Below are 20,724 nucleotides of genomic sequence, written 5' to 3'. Positions count from 1 at the left end.
GTAGATCTCCTGCCTTAACACCTAAAATGATCAAAGACAAAGCTGTAAAACATTTCATTTCATTTGTTCGCTTCAGTTTGCCTTCAAATATTGTCAGCACTAAATAGGCTTTCACAAATAGTTTAAATAAATAGAGCTCCATTGATAGAATTTCTTATTACAAAAGAAAAAAAATTACACCCCCAACACGCATCCATACATAATGCCTTGAACATATGATGAAAGACAGCATCCATGATCATTTCAACCAAGTGTTGTTGTTAATTAGAAAAGCCAAACGTACCGAATGAATCTCCAAAAAAGCAAGTGTCAATTAAACATGGAAAAGAGAGCAAAGGTGTTCCAGAAAAAAAGTGACCTCATCTTGTGCCAATTGGCCCTCAAATTTCAACCAGATCTGTAAAAATGAATGACATTGACTAACTGAAAAAGCTTTGTTACTTGCAGTAAAGTAGAATGCAGCTACACAAGAGTGTGATGAGGAAATCGATATAAATAAACCAATTGGAAAGCTGACATAGACATGTTTAAGAAGAGGAAGCAAAGAGGGAAGACATGGCTAGTGCAGATTTTCAACATAAAATGTTTGAATTCATTGGAATTTTTAAGTGTTTTTTTCCTTTTGTTTGTTTACATTCCCAATTTCAACCAAAATGAATACATGACAGCCTTTTTGAACTACACAACCCAATCCCAATTGAATGGTTGCCCATTTTTTATCTATAGCTTCCTACTTTTCCACTCATGGGAGCCTTGATTTTTATTTTAGTTTTCAAATTTCGAACAAACCTCAAAAGATTCAATTTTTTTATAGTCTACAACCATGTCATAAGAGCTCTTTTTTTAATGGAACACCCTGCTCTACAAGCATTCATACAAATATTCACCATATTCATAAATAATGGAGCGCATCTTAATGGTGACTTGAGTGATTGATACTTTGTACCGTCTGCAAAAAAAAAAAGAGCCACCACTAAGCAGCTACTTTATTACAAAACAGTGAAAACATCAAATAGAATTATAAAATTAAAATGGAATATGGCCCCTTTCTGGAAGATGCACGCACACACCCATGGAGTCCTTGGCAGAACACACGACGCAAACACGTACACCCAAAATACTGTTAGTGTGATCCAATCCTAACGAGAGGTCATCCCGTATCGGAACGTTGTCCAGTTGTTGTCCGTAGCCTTGACCTCTCGCGAGCAAAAACGATTAGCAGCAGCAGTGGGTCAAGCGCGGAAGGTATCGCTGACCCCCGAAAGACAAAAAAAATAAAAATAAACTTCCCCTGTCGTTTATGCGAGAAGCAAGGAGAATGAATCGGTTCTGGAAGTGTGCACGGATGTCCGTTCATCTCCTACTTCCAGTGTCGGTCCGCCAGTTAGGCGAGCGACGTTGTCTCTGTGATTCGAGTCTCTCCCCTTCTCTCGTGCCCTCGACCCGCATAGCAAAACGCCTTTTTTCCTTCCCTTTGATCCATCACCGCTCCGGTTCCGACTCTAGCGCCAGAGCCCGCTTGCGTTCTCGACATTGCTTCTTATGGGCGGGCCAGTCCCTCTGCTGGCACTGCGAGCCACAGTAGCGCGCCACCTGGCAGCGCCCGCAAATGTTGAACTCTCGAAGCTGTGGAGGAAAAGCAGGGGTTGCACATTTTAGTCATTTTAGAGGAGAGTGGAAAAACAAAAAAGATTTACGCCATGATCTCAAAAAAGCAATAAGGTGCATCTTGTCCATCTTCCTAAGATGGTTGCCAATTACAAAGCCCAAAGAATACTTAAAAGCTGGAAATAAACAGCTAAATGCCTTTTTTGGGGGGGGGGGGTGTAAGATGAAAAATTATAGTCAAGTATTATGGTGTTTCACATAGTTTGCATTAGGCTTTTTTTTCCAAAGGTTTCAAGCAGACACTAAAGCAATTATTGTACATTCAATTGAGTAGAGGCTAATTCAGTAACATCACATATTTTAAAAATAAAATCAAATTATGGTACAGTATCGGGAGGAAAAAAAATATGCCACATTATACATACTGTCTAAAAAATACGAGTAATATATGAGTTTAGATTGGACTAATGAGGAAAAAAAATGCAGACTCATTTTAAAAAACATGGAATTGCTTCATAGTTAAAACTCACCCGCCGCTCGATGAGCGAACAAGGTGGGTAGTGGCACTCGTAGTATGTGCACGAGCACTCCTCTTCTTCCACTAGCTCGCCATTGGCGTTGTAATAGCGCGTCCGGCTCAGCTCCAGGTATTGCTCCTCCACAGGGTCAGCCGGAACTTGCTGGATGGCCAACCAGTACAGTGACTGTTCCCTGGGGAAGCAAGGACAAAGCAATTATTGAATTATTGAAAATGAAGAAATGACCAAGAAAATAACTGTCCCAGCCCACTTTTGAAGCAGTACTTCAAACAATACCCGATGAAGCACGTGATTTAAAGCATGTAAAATATGGAATCAGGTGAAAAAAAGTGAAGCCGGGATAACAGATTCCTTGTAATTATTTTCAAAAGCCGATGCATAACTATTTTCTTTAAGTATTTCTTCTTCTCGTAACCCCTTCGCGTTAATCATGTATTTCTTAGTCTTGCCTTTGCTTGCTAGAAATTTCTTCCGGTTTGGGACTCCAGCCGACAGGGACCAGTCGCAGGTTGTCTAGCCGGTTGTCAACTGTTACAGAGTTGATGTGGATGACTTGGAAACTCGGGGCGATTCCTCCTCGGTGCTTCTCCCTGACAAAAGCAGGAGTGACACGGTAAAATATCGTCAAATGCTCACGCGGGTGTGTCATCTAGAAGGTAGTTAATGACCCAATTCGGGTTCATCCGGGTTCAGTTTACTCAACGGGCGGTTCCAAGACCAGTTTATAACTCACCAGAGCAGCTCGTGTAGGGGCCTTCCCGCCCAGCGGCCTTTGCCGATATCAAAAGCGTAGGCAAAGATTTTTGCGCCATTGCCGTCGGCGTCCACTTCCATGCGTGCCTGGGAGAAAAATCACACAATTTCACACAAAGCGCAGAAGACTGATTGAAAAAGCTGTATTCTCGATACTGACCTCAAAGGCGTAGTTTTCCACAAGAGGGATGTCTTGCTCGTCAATCAGTGTGTATTTTGTCTGAGAGAACAAAAGAATACAAGTGAGATTGCATATCAGAAAGCCAATTATAAATAGTGGAAAAGCTTTGTCCTCGTTTCATAAGGCAAAATCAGAGTTATAAGTGAGCCACAGTTATATAAGCCCACTCAAGTGATGCAAAGGGGAAAAAGGAGCAATTAAGGTATTGTAATACCTAGGCAGTTAGTGTGCCCGACTCCCGCAGAGATGGTACCAACTCAATTACCGGATGAAGTGCGAATGAGGAATTAAGCTCCACCATCAGGTCAATTAAAGCAGGTATCGTGCAATGGATTGTAGCAAGGTTTTTAAAAAAATCCTAATAAGGAACTAGGGATGCTGTGTTAAAAGAGCCCAAACACTTTGTTTCATTTTTCATGATTTTGAGGTCTGATTTCTCAAATCACAAACATATTTTAAAATAATTGAGGGTTGCCATCATATAACGATACTTTTCGGGGATGCCTCAAATTTACAAGATATTTTTACTAATTCGGACAACTAAAGATTCAATTCAATATATTCATCATTGCTTTATTTATCTGACAGGTCGATATCAATGCTTTTCATTTGAACAAACCCTTCTTTTGTGTTCATCTTTACAACTTTACGCACATGATTAAATCACTATCTGACTGTACAATATCACAACAACCAATTCACAACAATTCAGCACGTCTACAGACAGGTCAGTCACTTTCCATCTCCTGCCTGGGGTCCCTCAGGTGGGTGGGGTTACTCCATGTGATATCTACCCGAGAGAGACCCGCCCTCCGCGGGCATGCCGTCTGTCGGAAGCTCGGCGTCATCCGCATGACACACGGGTGGAAACACGCGACGTGACAGCCAAACAGTACGCGATGATACCGGCTCTTGCACTAAACTACATTCCCCACAACATGTTCAACAATCAGCACACATTTATAAAACAATAAATTGCTCCTTTTGAGGGAAGCCGTCAAAAGAAAGTGGGTATTTGCTAAGGAGACCCTACTTTATATCGAGGAAAGGCAAAAATTTGACACGGCGTCTGGGCAATGGCTTCCTCTCCGTAATCCAAATGTTGCTGCGAGCGTGGCCATGCTCGTTGTCTTGTCAGCAATATATGACTAGCGGCAGGGAAGGAGGAACGTTTGGCTCGGTAACTGTGGGGTAGTTGCGTCGCGCCGAACAAAAAAAGCCATTTTTTGCAACAATGTTTAAACAATAGCCCAAATGCCGACAACCCCGCTAACGCTAGCTACCGTTAGCATTTCAGCCCTATATGCGTGGTGGCGGCGGCACTGGCAGTAGACGACCCACCGCCGCCTTCCCTAAATCCGTTTATACGAGAAGTGGTAACGATAAAGGAGAATTACTTGGGGAATAATAGAATAGCTTGATTAACTTCCTGGGAGAGTTCCTTCCTGCTCAATTTGCGGCTCCGCGGGCCCTCCCCCGGCCCCACATGGCCATCCCGGAATGGCTGCTCACCTTCCCGGCCACACGGCCGAGCCGTACGATCCCCAGCTTGAAGTCCGACATCGGGAACGAGTCAAGTGGGACAGCCAAAGCGATGTTAACGGCGGCGGAGGCAAGACGGCCCCCCAAAGCCCCGTTTCGATGCAGTTCGCGTTATGTCGCTTGACGTCAGGCGGGACTCCGGGACTCTCCGGCGGGTGCCCGGCCTCGGTGACACCGCTGTTGGCGCAGGAAAGGAGGGCAGCTCCAAAAGGGGGCAGGGCGACACTAGAGACGCATGCGGCTGGCCAATCCAAATGATTGTTACGTTTTTTCCGACTCCTTTGCTTCCGTCTTTATGTCCAATAGACACTAACTTCGAATCAGGACCGCCTATTTTACCTATCACGTCATCACTCTCGTGACCGATCCCATCAATTTTCGCGCGGAATGAGTGATAAATTGGGTGGGATTTGTCTGTCACTTCGTTGTTTGTATTATTATTATTATTAGTAGCATTATTTTTCTTTGCACACGTTGACTCTACAAATAAGTGATTCAAGTCACGATAGGTGAAGTTGGGCTTAAAAGCAACCATGACGTTTTAACCTGTGAGATCCTTTACTGAACCGCTACCCCATCAGGTAACTAAGTAATGATAAATTTAAATATCATTCAAATGTGTACATGTTTTATGCATTTCAGTTTTTCCATTACGTCTTCAATAGCACGGACCTCCGTATGTCAAATAAAGTTCACTGCGCTCATATGATTTGCAAAGAGATGCATTACCAACGCCAGTCGTTAAGCGTCGCCCTAGTATTGGTCACCCTCCCTTTAACTGAACAACATCCGGGCACTGTACAGTAATGGTCGCTTGTATATTACGTATTCAGTTATCATTCATTACGTATAAGACTTTAACAACCAAAAATGGTTAATATTGGTCTCTCCCGAGTGGATGACAATCTGGCAGCCAAACACCCGGTGAGCCTTTTAAAATTTAGCGTATTATATGATTTTTCCATTTTTTTTCTTTCAGGGTTTACAAAGTTATGCGGCTTGCCAGTCGCACGCCTTCATGAAGGGAACTGGAACCTTCATCCTTGGTACGCCAAACGTGTATTTTCACCTCTTATCATAACATATATATTTGTTATTAAAACGCGTCTTACTGCGTTTTGTGTTGTCATCGAAAGGCAGGGTTTTGACACCGATTAATATAGCAGAACAAAAATTCAAGATGCTCCTCGTATCCTCCACATGAGGGCAGAATAACCTTCAGGCAGAATTAACTGCACATGCCATTTATGATCAGTTTTATGACAAGTAGAATTTACATTAATGTAACTTCTGGGAATTAGCTAATGGAAGCACCAACAACCAAAGTGCATGCAAGACCCAAAGGAATGAAATTAACACAGTATTGTGTCTCCTTTTCTAGGTCGATTTCTATTTTTTTTGTCAGGTTAAGCACTTTTTCCAATGGATGTTTCTACCAAAAAAGTTTTAAAAATGTCATAAAACCTCTCCAAAATCTTGTATTAAGTCACACAATTGATTTCTCATGTAATCCACTTTCTGTTTTCATAATCATTTTAAATCCTCTATTCCAACTTTCTCTTACAGGTGCCATTGGCCTTTTTACTCTGCAAAAACTTATACCGAAGAGACTTGCTTATCCTCTGCAGTGGAACTTACTCATTTCCATCGGTAAGGAAAACATACAAGTTTTACCCGTCTCTTTTTTCTAAGAATAGTCCAACTCTTGTCCCTCTCAGCGGCGTCTTCGGTGGGCAGCTACATGATGACAAGTTGGGAAACACAGAAATGCACTGATCTGTGGATACTACTTGAAACTGGCAAGATCCCAGACCGATCAGAACAACAGGGTGAGTCTCCAGGCATATGTACAGTGTTTACATATATTGTCTGTCAGCCTTAAAAGATACACAAAAGAAACCAATGCACACAAAGATCAAGACTATAAGATTGCAGTTGACACACCCCAGGAAATGAGCCTCGTCTTATCTTGTTGTAAAGTTCTCAAGTGAATTTTTAACGTTACCCATAAACATCTAGGCTAATGGTGAGTTATTGTTTGAATAAAAATAAAATACTCTCAAAAAATGATTGTTTACTTTTGTCTTTTAGTGACTAAAACAGAAGAACCAGCTGGGACTCAGAAGACAAAATATGGCGATGTGATGGATTGAAAGCCAGTGGATGGAACCTGTCTGTTTATATGAAAATGAAATAAATGTAAGGAAAAATAATTAAAAGGACACCCATAATTATGGTGTCTTTTGTATTGAAATGCATTACTTACTGTATGTCAGGCGGGCTGGTGGTTTGAGTGGTTAGCACGTCAGCCTCACAGCTCTGGGGTCCTGGGTTCAAATCCAGGTCGGTCCACCTGTGTGGAGTTTGCATGTTCTCCGTGGGCCTGCGTGGGTTTTTTTTGGGTACTCTGGTGTCCTCCCATAGTCCAAATATATACATGGTAAGATTTTAAAACCCCTCAGTTTAACATGTAACTATCATGTATGAATGAATATGAAGAATAAAACTGAAAAATGAAACATCTCAAGGTGCCCTTAAAAATCATTAGAATAGTTCAACCAATTTTTTTTCTTAAAATTTGGAAATGTTTTAAATGATTATGTAAACCTATCACATGGATTAAAGTCCTAATTTTCCAAAATTGGACGTTTTCAATGTTTTTTCATCAGAAATTCAGTTCAAGACATTTTTCATATCGCATAAATCCCTGCTTTTTTTCTAAGACAGGTTCATGTTGTATGTGTTCTATATTTAATATTGAATACATGTGTTAAATATGATTTCAATAGTGTATATTATGTTTGTGTGATGAACAGATCCTATTAATTTAAGCAATACTCGCATATTTGCATGGACAAAATAAGCCTTCAGACTTAAACCATCAATAATGTGAGGATAAACAGATACATGGATAGTTATGGCTTAGTGTGGCTCTTAAGTAGGGATCGGGTGTTGAGCTTATGATCTGGTATTACATTTTTTAGATGTTTTTTTTGGCTTGTTTATACTGCTGTATCACTTAGTGGCTGTTTAGTCAAATACATTTTAACATTTCATCTTTTTAAATGGCAAACTTTATTGGTTTGTTTTGGTGTTCATCAGTTTTAATTGCAGGTCCTATTTTTAACTGACTTGACGACCTAAGTAATAAAGTAATAAATTGGGGTAGATCTATAGTCCGTTGTAATTATGGTATCATTTGGAGGGGTATTGTTTAATTTTGAAATAGCTTTTTTGTTTGTTGATTCATCTTATTTTCTTTCTCGTGGCATAATTCCAAAGTAAAGTAGTCGAATCAAATCAAAATCAGAACTTTTTGGCTTTTGAATGCAAGGGTTGAACAAACATCCTTTGTCAGATGCACATTGACGCTGCAAAAAGAGAAACAGGACTAACAAGATGTAACGAGGGTGCAAAGGTTGTTGTTAACGGGATTCGAAATGTGCCTCGTACAAGCAAAGGGGAATGTTTGGCAATTTCAGGCTGACTCATTTCACTAGACTTCTGGCATTTTGTCTGACTGGTGCTCATGATCATCAAAAGCCTGATTATTGGATGTCCTAAGAGACCCTACACATGTCGCTCATCATTTGAGGATTGATGAAGATGTTAAAAGTCAGAATATGTTGAAGAGAAAACTGTTTTATCTGTATTTTATCCAAACACATCAATAGTTTACAGACGTTTTGTAAACAAGACAAACAATATGGAAATAAATATACAAATATGAACAAATATGTGGAAAATTTAATTCATTTTGCGTACTGCTTACAAGGGTTGCAGGGGTGCTGGAGCCTATCCATGCCAACTATGGGCAGCAGGCAAGGAAAACCCTGAATTTGTCAACAAAATGTCAACAAATGTATGCAGTGTGTACAAATGTACTTGGTTAAAACCTAAGATGTGTGTATCCAGTTGTTCCTGGTTGTCTATCTGTGAGACATAAATCTTGTCATGCAACTGTAAACTCCATTGACATTTTGGCGAGGGGAAAAAAATGCAGAAATGCGCATGATCATTTCACCCTATTAGATATTAGTGTGTCTGCATGGTCGTGACAGCAGAAGAGCTGAGAACGACCGAGTGTTAGAGACAAGCCATCTCGCCTTGACCTCGATGCTCTTTCTGTCACGTAGTTTCTTTGAGTTATATAACAGCAGCGCACTTTCTCACGCAGCCCAATGAAAACTATTTACATTTCTGCAGCACAAGAGCAACATAATATATCCAAAACTACGGCTCGCGGACCAAGTTTGGCTCACTGCTCAGTTTTTATTGGCCCGCAACAATTGCCATTGACAGTTATATACATCAAATCGAGTTCAGCTGTTGGACATAAATGTACTACATAGAAAATATACGATGCAATCAATTGAGCTAGCTTGGTTGTGATTTTCCTTGTACTTAATTGCTGTTGTTGGGTATTTTCTCATCATCTGCCATTAATGGTTGTAGACATAATTCCATATCAAATGAGGTGACTGGCAAAATAATACATTTTGTAAACCCGATTTTTCATTTTTTTGTAAATTCTTACCAATTTGATTTCAGGTAAGCCCTTGCATCCTTTAGTTTTTCTTTGAACAACAGTTTAAACATCCCTTCTTTAAATGAAAGATATGTAATCCAATGCAATAACATGTCATTTTAGGACTTTTGGGAAATAAAGAGAGAAGAAAAGCAAGTGTTCAAGTCCAGGCATGTTGGAACTAAATTTCCAGTAACCTACTCTGGGAGAGGAAGAAGATATAGTCAGACAACTGGCTCATTTACGGATGTTTTGTTGCACAACAAGGCTAAAATTAATATACATATAATATTATTTTTGTACACTCACTCATTTTCTATTGCAAGCATGTGTTGCCATACCCTACAATTGTATATGTATGTATATATTACAAAATCGAATTCATTTGAAGGTGCAGGCTCTGTGTTATACTGCAAATTAACTCAAATCATGTAGAAAAAAAAAGCCCTTATATGAAGACCGTCTCACAATAAGTACTAATAATAGTATACAAACAAAGCAGCTCAAACCATAACTCAAACTGGAGTTTACCTCGGCTCTCCGCCAATCAGAGCCCGATTTTGGAGCGCCTCGGCCAATTGGCGTGCGAGGAGCGCTCGCGCACAAGCATTTGAAGGCGGTACTGCAATCCGAGAACGATTAAAAAGTGAAGTTTCGCCACCAACGCGGTATTTTATATGATGCTGGAGTATTTTGACTAACTCTGACTATTGGGACATCTACTAAACTACCTCGATCTTATGTTTCTGGAGTCCTTGGGCTCGGAAAAGTTGTCCGATTCGTGCTTTTATGCTAACTGGAAGTAGTAGTAGTAGTACTAGTAAATAGTTATCATGGCTTTGATAGCCACGGAACAGGGCGGCAACAGTAAAATGAGCGAAACATCTGCGATTTATGGCCAAATTGAAGCCCGAAAAGACTCATTTTCCGGGAAAAGTCAACCAAAAGAAGGAGGCTATTCCACGGACGGACTCCCGAAAGCGTTTCTTCACAGCCTTCGGACACTCTTTGACATCCTGGACGACGCCGGTCGGGGGTACGTGCACATATCCGAGATCGAGAGCCGCTGGCAGGGGGCCGACACTCGGGAACTACCTGGCGGGGTATTGAGCTGCCTCCGCCGGGTCACTCCTCCGCACGGTTGCCTCACCTTCGAGCGCTTCGTGGCGGGGCTCCGGTACTCCATGCTGAACCCGGATAACCGGTTAAAGGCGCAGGCGGCCGTACCTCCACAGCCCGTTCCACGATCTGCATGCACCCGGGTGGAGAGCAAGGTCCGGCCGCTTGGGCCGAGCAACGTGACCAACATCCAGCCTCACCGCGCATCCTCCCTATCGAGCCGAGCCAGACCGGAGGAACCGGGCAGTCAACCGGCCTGCGGTCCGGCGAGGCATGGTTCGGGTTATGAGAGGAGCGGTCGGAGTATGGAACGGAATTCGCTCGCTCAAGAGGCATGCGGGTCTTTCAGAGTAGACCCGGGTCACGTCCCAAAAGCTCCCCAGCAGCAGAACCGGATCCGAACAATCGAGTCGCTGGCCCTGGAGTCACCACAGGTTCAAGGACAGAGTATGTGCAACTTCAACTTTTCTTTTATAAATAATCTGATATGCTTTGTCTGTGCCCTGATAAAAGTTTTGTTTATGCTGCTACAATTTTAACAAGTATCTCATCTCAATTTCTTTATCCTAGCTCGGAGGGGGTGCTGGAGCCTATCCCAGCTGACTTCAAGGGACACCCTGAATTGGTGGAAAGCCAATCGCAGGGCACAAGCCAAAGACAAACATCCATTCACGCTCACGGGGCATTTTAGATCGTCCAATCAGCCTACCGTGCATGTCTTTGAAATGTGGGAGGAAAACGGAGTACCCCGAGAAATCCCACATAGGCCCAAAGAGAACATGCAAACACAGATGGACCGACCTGGATTTGACCTGGCACATTGACCTTTTTTAACTTGTTGAATTATTGCTGTCATTAAAGCCAGACCAGGTCAGAAGTGCGTTCAGAAATATCTTTGGTCCTGTGTTGCATATACTTGTCCACCCCCAGTGTGAAGGAAGTAACGCTTGACAGCTCTTAATCTCGCTGGTATATTTACTCGGGTCATTCGCACAATCATAGTGGCTTGCTGTCACACACGCGAAACCCCCGCTTGAGTCCCACTGGGTTATGTATGATTGCCGTGCAGCTTGCCTGCCTCCAGGGTGATGCTCCCTCACTGAACTTTTTGAAAAGCTTCAAGAAATGTAACCATCCAGTTGCAGAAATTGGTTCAGTTTCTTGCATGATAAAGCTACAATTGCACCAGGTTCAATCTCGTCCTTACTGAAATGGTTTTATGAAGTATAAGGGACAACATGAATACTGGTTTGCAAGTTACTATACTAGCAATGATGGGTTAATAGACTAGACTATTCATGTCTCAAAGTGGCGGCCCGGGAGCCAAATCTGGCCCACTGCATTATATTGTGTGGTCTGGGAAAGTAAATCATGAGTGCCGACTTTCTGTTTTAGGATCAAATTAAAATAAAGAGTATAGATATATATCACATTTTCTAATTTTAGACATTTTATATGAATAATTGTAATTTTGTAACATCAAATTTTCTGTGTTTTTAGTTCAAAAATAATTTTGTAAAATCTAAAAATATATATAAAAAAGCTAAAATAAACATTGTTTTAGATCTATAATAGAATACAGTTCTTTTAATCCATTTATAAAGAAAAATCTAAATATTATATCTAAAATGGTCCAGCCCACATGAAATTGAGTTGACGTTAACGCGACCCACGAACCAACCCAAGTCTGACACCCTTCTTATAGAACATATTCCATTTCCCATCCATTACCTTTGTGCTCAGATGCCCAATTTTTGGGCTTCATACTTTCAGCCATTTAACGTGGGTGGACAGAGCAGCACTTTTCCATGCCCTAATCTCTCACATGCACCCAAACCCAGTAGGATTAGTCCAGATTACAGTATACAGGCCAGGACTGGTCAAAAGCATGCTGTGAAATCTCTTACCAAAAAGTCCTGCCAAAGTTCACTTTCTCCTGGTGAGTGGACACAAACTGGACATGCAAATTGAAAATTAACAAATAGCTGGTAGCGTAATGACAACATGAAATGGTTGTGTTGGGAAGACTTCTGTGGGTTGATGCACCTTCACAAAGGTGGACGTGACCTGGATTTGAACCAACGCACTAACCACTCTATACTATATATGTATGTATATCTCTAGGTACAAAATTTTCAATCAACAGAGTGCTTTGAGTTACAAAAAAGATCCAAGTTACGAATGAAGTGGCAATATGTTGTACGAAAACAGTGTTGACAGCAGGTGGCAGCAAATGTCTGCCTCTCCCCAACGAACGTGGGCGATGACATTGAGCACTGATGTCCAAATTAAGCTTCATGGTGGTTCATTTGCTCTTTGCTCTCAAGTGCACTTGAAACCATGAGAATTCTATTATGGAAATTATATAAATGTACATTGGTTACTATGGAAACAGTGCAACAAGTGCTATAATGATTTTTTGTTGATTCTTTTTATTTTGAGATAATAGCTGTCCCACAATGTTTGGCTTTAAATGGTTTCCTTTTTATTTAAAAAATATTTTGCAAGCTCTAGATAACATTCTTTCACAGTTTATTTTTATTTTTTTATAATTTCATTTAGAAATTTAGGTCCTTGTTGTGCTGACCCCTACAATATTTGAATCCTTCCTAGTTCTGGGCGATGCACTGTGCCATTTTTGGTGTACACAAACAAGCATTCATCACTTTCTTTCACATCATGTGTCCATCCAGGTGTCGCCAAATCAAATTTACCCAGATCCCAAAGCGAGTCTGCGACGGGATTCGTCGGAGGCACCAGGCGCCACAGCCGTAGTCGGGACGAGCAAAGGCGCCACACCATCACCAGTGGAGTGGACTACGAAATGGTCAGTGCTCATATCCAAAAGGGCATTAAAACCTATCTTTCATACACTCAATGTGACCTCCGTGTTCACCTGCCTTATTAAAATCTATAAAGTGAATGAACATGTTCCTGTTTGTTGTATCATCACAAAGAAACTAGTGTCACTTGTGTGGAGAATAGAATAACAAGAGAAAAGAGCCATTTGACCTCCTATTGGCTAGCCTGTTCCCCTCACACGTTCTCCTGGGCCTCCCCCCTCATAGTGAAACTCGCACCCTCCCCTCTGGCCCCCATGCCTGCCTCCTCTAGGGTTACTCTCCCCCTTGTTTCTACCATTTTCCCACCTTGCTCTCGCACGATTGATCTCCGTCTTTATCCCGCCGACGTCTCCTTCGTCTCTGGGTCCAAGAAGGCCGACCGGGGTCCCTCCGCCCCAATTCCCCTTTCTCTTCCTCCTCTGTCCCCCCTCCCTGCACCTCTCCTGCTCCTCCTCCTCCTCCCCCTTCCCTGCGTCCCTCCCACCGAGGCTGATTTTGCTGCCCCGATGGTAGTGTGCCGGGTCGGGGCCGGGGGCCCGGTGAACGTGGAGGAAACCGGCCCGGCTTGGACAGCGGTGTGGGCAGCGTACACCACCGTGTTTATCCCCTTAAGCAGTAGCCTGTACAGCGGGAAAGCCCTGCACTTTTTTCTTTGGGTGAGTAGGTGTGGAAGACTTGAGTGACGGCTTATTGGTTGTGTTCGGGCACAGCATGAAGACTTCAGTATTGTGGCTTTTGGACTAAGAGATTCAGTTTTTACATGTAGTTTGTTTTATTACACTTTAACAACACTAAAGTGCATCAATGCCAGTATTCTATTCTATTACCCAGGCATAGTAGGGACTTTTCTCTGTATAAGTGTAGTACTTGTGGGTCCCTCTGGTGGTATGGGAAATAGTTTTAGTGTTGTGGTGGAAAACAATTGTACTGTATTATCTTGGGGCAGTTTTTTGTGTGTGCAATGTTAATGTTAAGAAAAATTGCATCATGTTACAGCCTCAACTTTTTTAGGAATTTACTACATCCCTCATGCTTTTGATCAACAGTGATTCCTACTATGCAGTTTTCGTTTGTTTGTATTTTTCATATTGGCAGTCCTTGGGTATCAATTTTTTTTGGGTTGCTTTATCCTATTTCAGATGGAAAGTAAGGCATGGTAATTTATCGGGCTGAACCAAGATGGCGCTACGTACAGGTGCACTGGCTCTTTACTCTCCAGTATCTTAAGATTGTGCAATATTTTAGAATTACCTTACCTGGCCGGACATGACTTTTTAAATGACTTATTTATGTTTTTACTGGGGAAACTCACTTTGTGAAGTAGCACCCTTAATTTTGTTATACACAGCTGTTATATAATGACAATAAAGTCTTTTGATTGATTGATAGATAGCTGGAAAAAAACATTTTTACCTTGCACGAAGGTCGTTTAAGATATTTTACCTTGGTAATCCTTTCACTAAACCACTTTACTGTATTCTGGTATTGTTTTTCGCTTTTGAACTGCTTTTCCATAGCTGCTCATTCATCCTTTGTGTAAAGCAGCCTGTGCAACTATTGTGCTATTATTGGACTTGTGTGTGTGTGTGGTGTATTTATGCGCCAGCTGGAGACACACATTACTTTCAACCCTCCGCCATGCTGCGTAATGGCCGCATTCATTAACACTAACTCCTTCATCTCGCTGCCGACTCATAGATTTGGCGCCCTTATCGAGGAACAGGCCAAAAATGAGTGCAACCAGCTTGGATGTTTAAACATCTGATGGATAAATGGAGCCATGTAAGGGGTCCGTGGGCTTTGGGGGGGTGGCTTAATGCCAGCGATGAGGCCAGGACTATGTGGCATGGACAGCCTGGTCAGCACAACTCTCAGGGGGCTGGCTATAATTGAGGGGCTGGCTATTTACTCCATTCTTAGGTTGTGATGCGGTTACCATGACGCTGGACGGATGGCTCCTCTAAGCATTGTTCAGGATTCAGTCAGTCTGCGTCTTTGTCTTCTTAAAAAAACTTTTTTCTCCACGTTTTTTCTAGCTCAAGCAAATGAAGGAGCTGGAGCAGGAGAAGGATTCCTTGTTGGCGGGTTTGGAGGTGGTAGAACGAGCCAGGGACTGGTACCAAGGCCAGATCCACAATGTCACTGAGAGGCAGCGGCAGGTTGGACAGAACTCCCAATGCACAGTGAGTAAATGCTTAAGATAATCCAAGATAATTCCATAACACAATTTACAGGAATTCTATGTAAACTGTTTTTTTTGTTTTAGGATTTTTTCACTGAAGCCAACCAGACTCGCATCAATATTCTTATCCCCAAATTACAAGAAGTCAACCGTTGCCTCAATGACCTTATTTGCTGCACCGGAATGGTGAGAATCAACTTACTATACAAAACGCAAACTAATATAATTTAGGGATGTCCCGATCCGATACTCACTTTCGGTATTGGTGCCCAATATAGCTATTTTTGAAGTATCGAATTGTAATCAATCCAGCTCTTGTGTGTATTTTCACTACCATACAAGACTTTGCTCAAATCTCCTATGTTTTGTTCCCCAAGTCACCCTTCCCCCCCAGTGGTGGTCAGACCGCAGTACACTCCACCAGCTCACAGCCTCCGGTTCCTGCTCCATCACAAGCCATCCTGAGACTGAAAGACCAGAACAGACTCCTAACACAGGTTTCCCCCATAAATCCATCCCTCTAATACTAGTCAATATTTGTGTTTTGGCTAATCCAGTAATCAAATCCTTCTTATTTGCAAAAGGAGGTGACAGAGAAAAGCGAACGAATCGCTCAACTGGAGCAGGAGAAGTCGGCTTTGATAAAGCAGCTGTTTGAGGCCCGTTCTCGCATTGTCCAGGACACCAGCACCATGGACTCCACTTTCATCTGATCGTCGACCCAGTAGGACCAATTTTCCACTGTAATCATTTACCCAACTGAGCCTTTGTGGAAGTGATGCACCTTTTTCAGCATCCCTAGACTGTGGCTTCTTATCACTCCCATCTACAAACTGATTGTGCACTCCAACTATCTGAAATGCTCCAAGCTACTGGGGCTCGATTTTAGTAATTGTAGCTCACCTCCCTTCTTATAATGGGCCTTTAGCATAATTTGAAATTCAAGTATTGGGTCAACTGCAAACTCTCATGCCAAAAATCTTGCATTATTTTACTCTCCTATGTAAACTGCTCTCACATGAATTGATTCTTAAAAATGCATTAGCTGTGTGTGAATATACAAAAGTGGTTATGGCTGCATTCAGACTGTAGGCACACCGGATTTCTTTCCCATCTGACGGGTCGCTATGGTAACAAAGGCCATTCACGTAATGTAAAAACAACAAAACGACTCCAACTTCGTGATATTATGAATTTTATTCTCCCAATATTACTTTCATCTCCTAACATTAAGTGAAAAGCAGTTTTGTGCTATCACAGACATGTCAACAAATATAAAAGCTTGTGGACTACATAAAAATAAGCAACATATTGACTTTAATCTCAGAAAATTGCATTTTTAATACAATATATGCCTTTATGTTTCGCTTTTTATCTCATAACATTAGGATTTTTCACTCAGAATATTACAAGTTATGAGTTTTTGGCAGATCATCTCCTGGTACGGAAATATAAAGTTTTTATTTCACGAATTAATAGTGCTACTTTCCTGTCTCGATGGGGATTCTGCGCCACATTGTGGTGTCCTAAGTCATTGCAGAAAAAGCACAAAACCATAATTTGGTGTTTTTTAAAGCGACTTGCCATGGCCAAGTTCCACAAAAAAAAAGTGAAGTATTGAATAAGATTGCGAATGTGTGGAGATTCGTATTCCATTTAAAAGCAACTATCGGTCTTTTGTGTTTACATTTTATAACTTTTTATCCCTTATTCTAAAACATGAACAGTCACCCCCCCCCCCCCCCCCCCTCCTCCTTTATCTTGCATATCTTATGACGAGACTCTGGTTGGAGTGTTTTTTTATTTAAACACAACATTTTTTAAAATATATATTACTAGCATGTTCTTGTTTTTGTAAGCTGATGATGGGGTGGGTGCAGGTCAGCCTTCAAAGTCAACGTGACGTCGATCCAGAAGTGGAGAAGAGAAGATTTTAAGTTTGTAAGCAGAGGGGAGAAAAAAAGTGGAAGAAGTATTCACTTGTTTGGAAGATGTTTAAAAAACACTCGGATGTTTTAGGATCAATTTCCTGTTCTGTCTTTAACTAAGTGACTGCATGGATCCTGTAAAGATGTATTGCTAGTCCTTCAATATGTTTACATGGGAACTATATTTACCGATGTAGTCTTTTCTGGCAGTAAAACAGAGATAAGCTGTAAGTGTATTACAGGAATTGTATGGTACTTCTGGGATGTCCGCATATAACGTAGTTATGTAGTGTTGTCTGCTTTTATTTTGCTGCTTAAAGTACATTTTGTGATTCCAACTTTTTACTCCTTTTAGCTTTTTATCACAAGTACTTCAACTATAAATGGAATGTAAAATAAAAATGAGCAAACAGGGTGACAAGACATCAGACTTTGTCTTTTTATTTATTATGTTAAATCAGAGTGAAGCACAACAGCTTGGACACATTATTATTTGTAAGATACACCGACACTGTAATACAGAAATGCTAATATACATATTTGATATATTTATCCAAACCAATACTACACTATTGTGATATTAATATATGATAAAATTACGCTCCTTCACTTCATACGTCACGTTTTTGAATTTTCCTTCTTTTAATATATTTCATTTTTTTTATTTTTGAAGATTTGTATTTTTTCATAATACATTTCTATGTAGTTATTATTCTTTAATTATTTTTTTCTGTAAATGATTCTTTTTGATTATAATTGAAATCATTACTTTGATTCCTAAAACTAATACTTTATTCTATTCATTCATTTTACCTGTTCAGATAAATACTTTTATTCCCATTGTCAATTCACACAGGATTTTTCCTGTGATATTTTCCCAACCACTTATCCTTACAACAGTCGAGAGGGGTGCTGGAGCATAACCCAGCCAATCGCAGTGCCTAACGAGACGGACAACTACGCACGCCAGAGCTGCGAGGCCGATGTGCTAACCACTCACCCCACAATGGGAACCCTGACCTATTAATAAGATATTTACCTAAAGAGAAACAATAAAGGTAAACATACTCTTCTCAAATTTCAATCAGGAAAGCCACAAAAATGTGTTTGGTTTCCAAGGAACCATGAGGAAAAAGCTCTCCACTCCAAAGGTACGTCGTTCTATGGATATGCTTATGCAAGTACAGTAGTAACACTAAACGTAATATGTTACAGCAAATTGAATCATGAGCGATTTTGTGCAAAGTTGCATCAGTTGTTTACTGGCGTCAATTTTCCGTCAAGGCCCCGCATTGCTTGGTTGCATCATTGCCAATCGGCGTTGAACGGATGACGGCGTGCCACGACACGTCCGACCGACCAAGCGTACTTCACCAATCTCCATCTCTCTGATCTCATCTCTTTTTTTAGTCATTGATGCTCACTTTTACACTTCCACTCAAACTGTTCTAAACTGTTGTGTTTTTTCAAACTTTGCAAAGGTGTGTTTTCAAGAGCCCCTGAAGACACCTGGATGGCTGATTTCTGACGCTCCCATTGGACGACGGGATGGGAGCAGCATCCCTCTAGTGTTGGTGCCTCTAATCAGAAGGAGTTTTCTAATCATTTAGTGAGGCTCAAACTCTGGATACGGACGACAACATTTGAAGAATAGAGTCTTTGAATAGGTAAGAGTCTTTTTATTATTATTATATTTTATAGAATTTAATTCAATGCTTTCATTGTCATTATACAGAAGTATAATGAGATTTAAAAGCTTCATCAAGAAGTGCACAAATAACAACAACAAACAAATACATATTTAATACATAAAAATAAATAAGAAGTAAACATAATAAGTAGTCAACAACATAAATGAGTAGGAAAGTGCACAAATAACAACAACAAATGGAATGAAAGTAAATGTATTAAGTGGTAATCTAACAAAGTTTTATCATTCAAAGGGGCTTTAAAAATATAAGTTAGCATTATTGCTGCTTAATTGAGCAATTGGTAGAATCAAAGTTTGGTATTATAAAATATTCATGAGTTCATTTTAATGGTGATTGTGAATTGAACTTTTAGTTCAATAGGACTATTTACTAGTCAAGCACAACTCTACCACAGCAATTTTAAAATAAAATAACAAATACAGGAAATGTATTTATACATTTTGTGGGAACTTTAATCGTATACCTATTGAAGGATTTTGTAACCTGAAAAATTCATATATAGAAGCATTTGTAAGTAGAGGTACCACAGTAGTATTTGTATTTCAGATTTATACCTTGGTATTTCCTCAGCACCATGAGTTTCCTCTTCCTAAATTCATCGGCGCTCTTCATCTCTCAGCGGCCCGTCAACGCCACGCCTTGGGACCAAACAGTGTACGAGGGGTGCCGTGACATGCCCGCCGTGCTCATTTGGTACCTGGGACTGCAGTTCGTCAACATGTTTCTGGGTATCCCGGCCAACATCATGGTCCTCTGGCTCATCCGGAAGAACAAGGGCGACTCGTCCACCTCAGACATATTCATCCTGCACTTGGCCGTCCTGGACGTCCTCTTCTGTCTCATCCCACCATTGGAACTGGCTAACATCGTTTTCCTCACCACCAGCAGGACCTGGTACGTGTTGCGTTTCTTTTACGGCATGAAGGACTCGTCGCCGCTCTTTCTCTCCTGCATTTGCCTGGACCGCTACATGGCCGTGGTGCATCCACTCACCTTTACCGAACTCAAGGACCGCCAACACCGGGCCGGTCTGGCGGCGTTGGTGTGGCTGGTCACGCTGGCCTATGCCGCCACCAAGTGCGCCAACCGCATCATCAATTTTGAGAAGGTCTTCACCGCCATGATCCTGGCGGCCTTTGCCTTCATGGTCTTCTGCAATATCGCCATCCTGTGGGTGCTACGCCAGTCCGGGCCAGGTCGGGACGAAATGCATCCCATCAAAAAGCGAGCCTTCAAGATGGTTCTCATCATCCTCGCCATCATCGTCTTCAACTACTTCCCCCCGGTGGCGCTCTTTCCCTTCCAGCACTACTTCTCGGCCGATGTTTTCCGTTGTTACATCCACTATCTGGCTTTTGGTCTGATGGACTTTAGTAGTAGCATCCAGCCCATGCTCTACCTGTCCAAAGACAAGGTGGCATGTCCAGGCTGCTCCCAGGTCAACGTCACACAGCTCCAGTAAATTCTGAATAGTAAAAATATTAAATCCAATGATATCCAATTCAATAGTCTTTAATTGTTAGGTAAAACTGAACGGTTGTCAACTAACTATTGCATCTTAATGGATGTTTTTAATCTTGCAGTTGTATGTAGGTTGTGCAAAACTGAATTATGAGTGTGTGTGCTTGACACATTATTTAGCATTTACAACATTAAACTCTAAATGAATGCAGAAGTCTTTAATGCAAAGTTTTTCCATCTCTCCACCTAACGATAAGCTCTAGGAAGCCCCTTCAGGCGTCGACGCGAACTGCTCGAATGCAGCCACGTCGTAGGGACAATATACTAA

General features: G+C 41.4%; 4 protein-coding genes across 4 annotated transcripts; 3 read left to right on the top strand and 1 right to left on the bottom strand.

Annotated features, from left to right (window-relative positions):
- Positions 1 to 971: 971 nt before the first annotated feature.
- Positions 972 to 4,857, bottom strand: zmynd19 (zinc finger, MYND-type containing 19). Its single transcript, XM_077737919.1, has 6 exons — positions 4,594 to 4,857; positions 3,061 to 3,120; positions 2,881 to 2,987; positions 2,597 to 2,737; positions 2,139 to 2,319; positions 972 to 1,626 (listed from the first exon to the last, which is right to left on the bottom strand). The coding sequence occupies exons 1-6, from the start codon at positions 4,642 to 4,644 to the stop codon at positions 1,483 to 1,485; spliced, it is 684 nt and encodes a 227-aa protein (XP_077594045.1). The 5' UTR covers positions 4,645 to 4,857; the 3' UTR covers positions 972 to 1,482.
- Positions 4,858 to 5,401: 544 nt separating this feature from the next.
- Positions 5,402 to 8,337, top strand: tmem141 (transmembrane protein 141). Its single transcript, XM_077737402.1, has 5 exons — positions 5,402 to 5,547; positions 5,603 to 5,669; positions 6,190 to 6,273; positions 6,342 to 6,452; positions 6,715 to 8,337. The coding sequence occupies exons 1-5, from the start codon at positions 5,494 to 5,496 to the stop codon at positions 6,774 to 6,776; spliced, it is 378 nt and encodes a 125-aa protein (XP_077593528.1). The 5' UTR covers positions 5,402 to 5,493; the 3' UTR covers positions 6,777 to 8,337.
- A 1,432-nt stretch (positions 8,338 to 9,769) lies between these two features.
- On the top strand, positions 9,770 to 17,030 carry sapcd2 (suppressor APC domain containing 2). Its single transcript, XM_077737921.1, has 6 exons — positions 9,770 to 10,717; positions 12,964 to 13,097; positions 15,150 to 15,296; positions 15,380 to 15,481; positions 15,673 to 15,792; positions 15,880 to 17,030. The coding sequence occupies exons 1-6, from the start codon at positions 9,985 to 9,987 to the stop codon at positions 16,006 to 16,008; spliced, it is 1,365 nt and encodes a 454-aa protein (XP_077594047.1). The 5' UTR covers positions 9,770 to 9,984; the 3' UTR covers positions 16,009 to 17,030.
- A 1,533-nt stretch (positions 17,031 to 18,563) lies between these two features.
- Positions 18,564 to 20,504, top strand: hcar2 (hydroxycarboxylic acid receptor 2-). The gene is made up of 2 exons (XM_077737738.1): positions 18,564 to 18,890; positions 19,506 to 20,504. Exon 2 carries the CDS (start codon positions 19,510 to 19,512, stop codon positions 20,395 to 20,397), a length of 888 nt encoding a protein of 295 aa, XP_077593864.1. The 5' UTR covers positions 18,564 to 18,890; positions 19,506 to 19,509; the 3' UTR covers positions 20,398 to 20,504.
- Positions 20,505 to 20,724: the final 220 nt, after the last annotated feature.

The sequence above is a fragment of the Stigmatopora nigra genome, chromosome 17 (assembly GCF_051989575.1).
Source record: "Stigmatopora nigra isolate UIUO_SnigA chromosome 17, RoL_Snig_1.1, whole genome shotgun sequence".
Taxonomy (NCBI): domain Eukaryota; kingdom Metazoa; phylum Chordata; class Actinopteri; order Syngnathiformes; family Syngnathidae; genus Stigmatopora; species Stigmatopora nigra.
The sequence above is the reverse complement of the archived record's forward strand: the minus strand, read 5'-3'. Positions and strand labels throughout refer to the sequence as shown.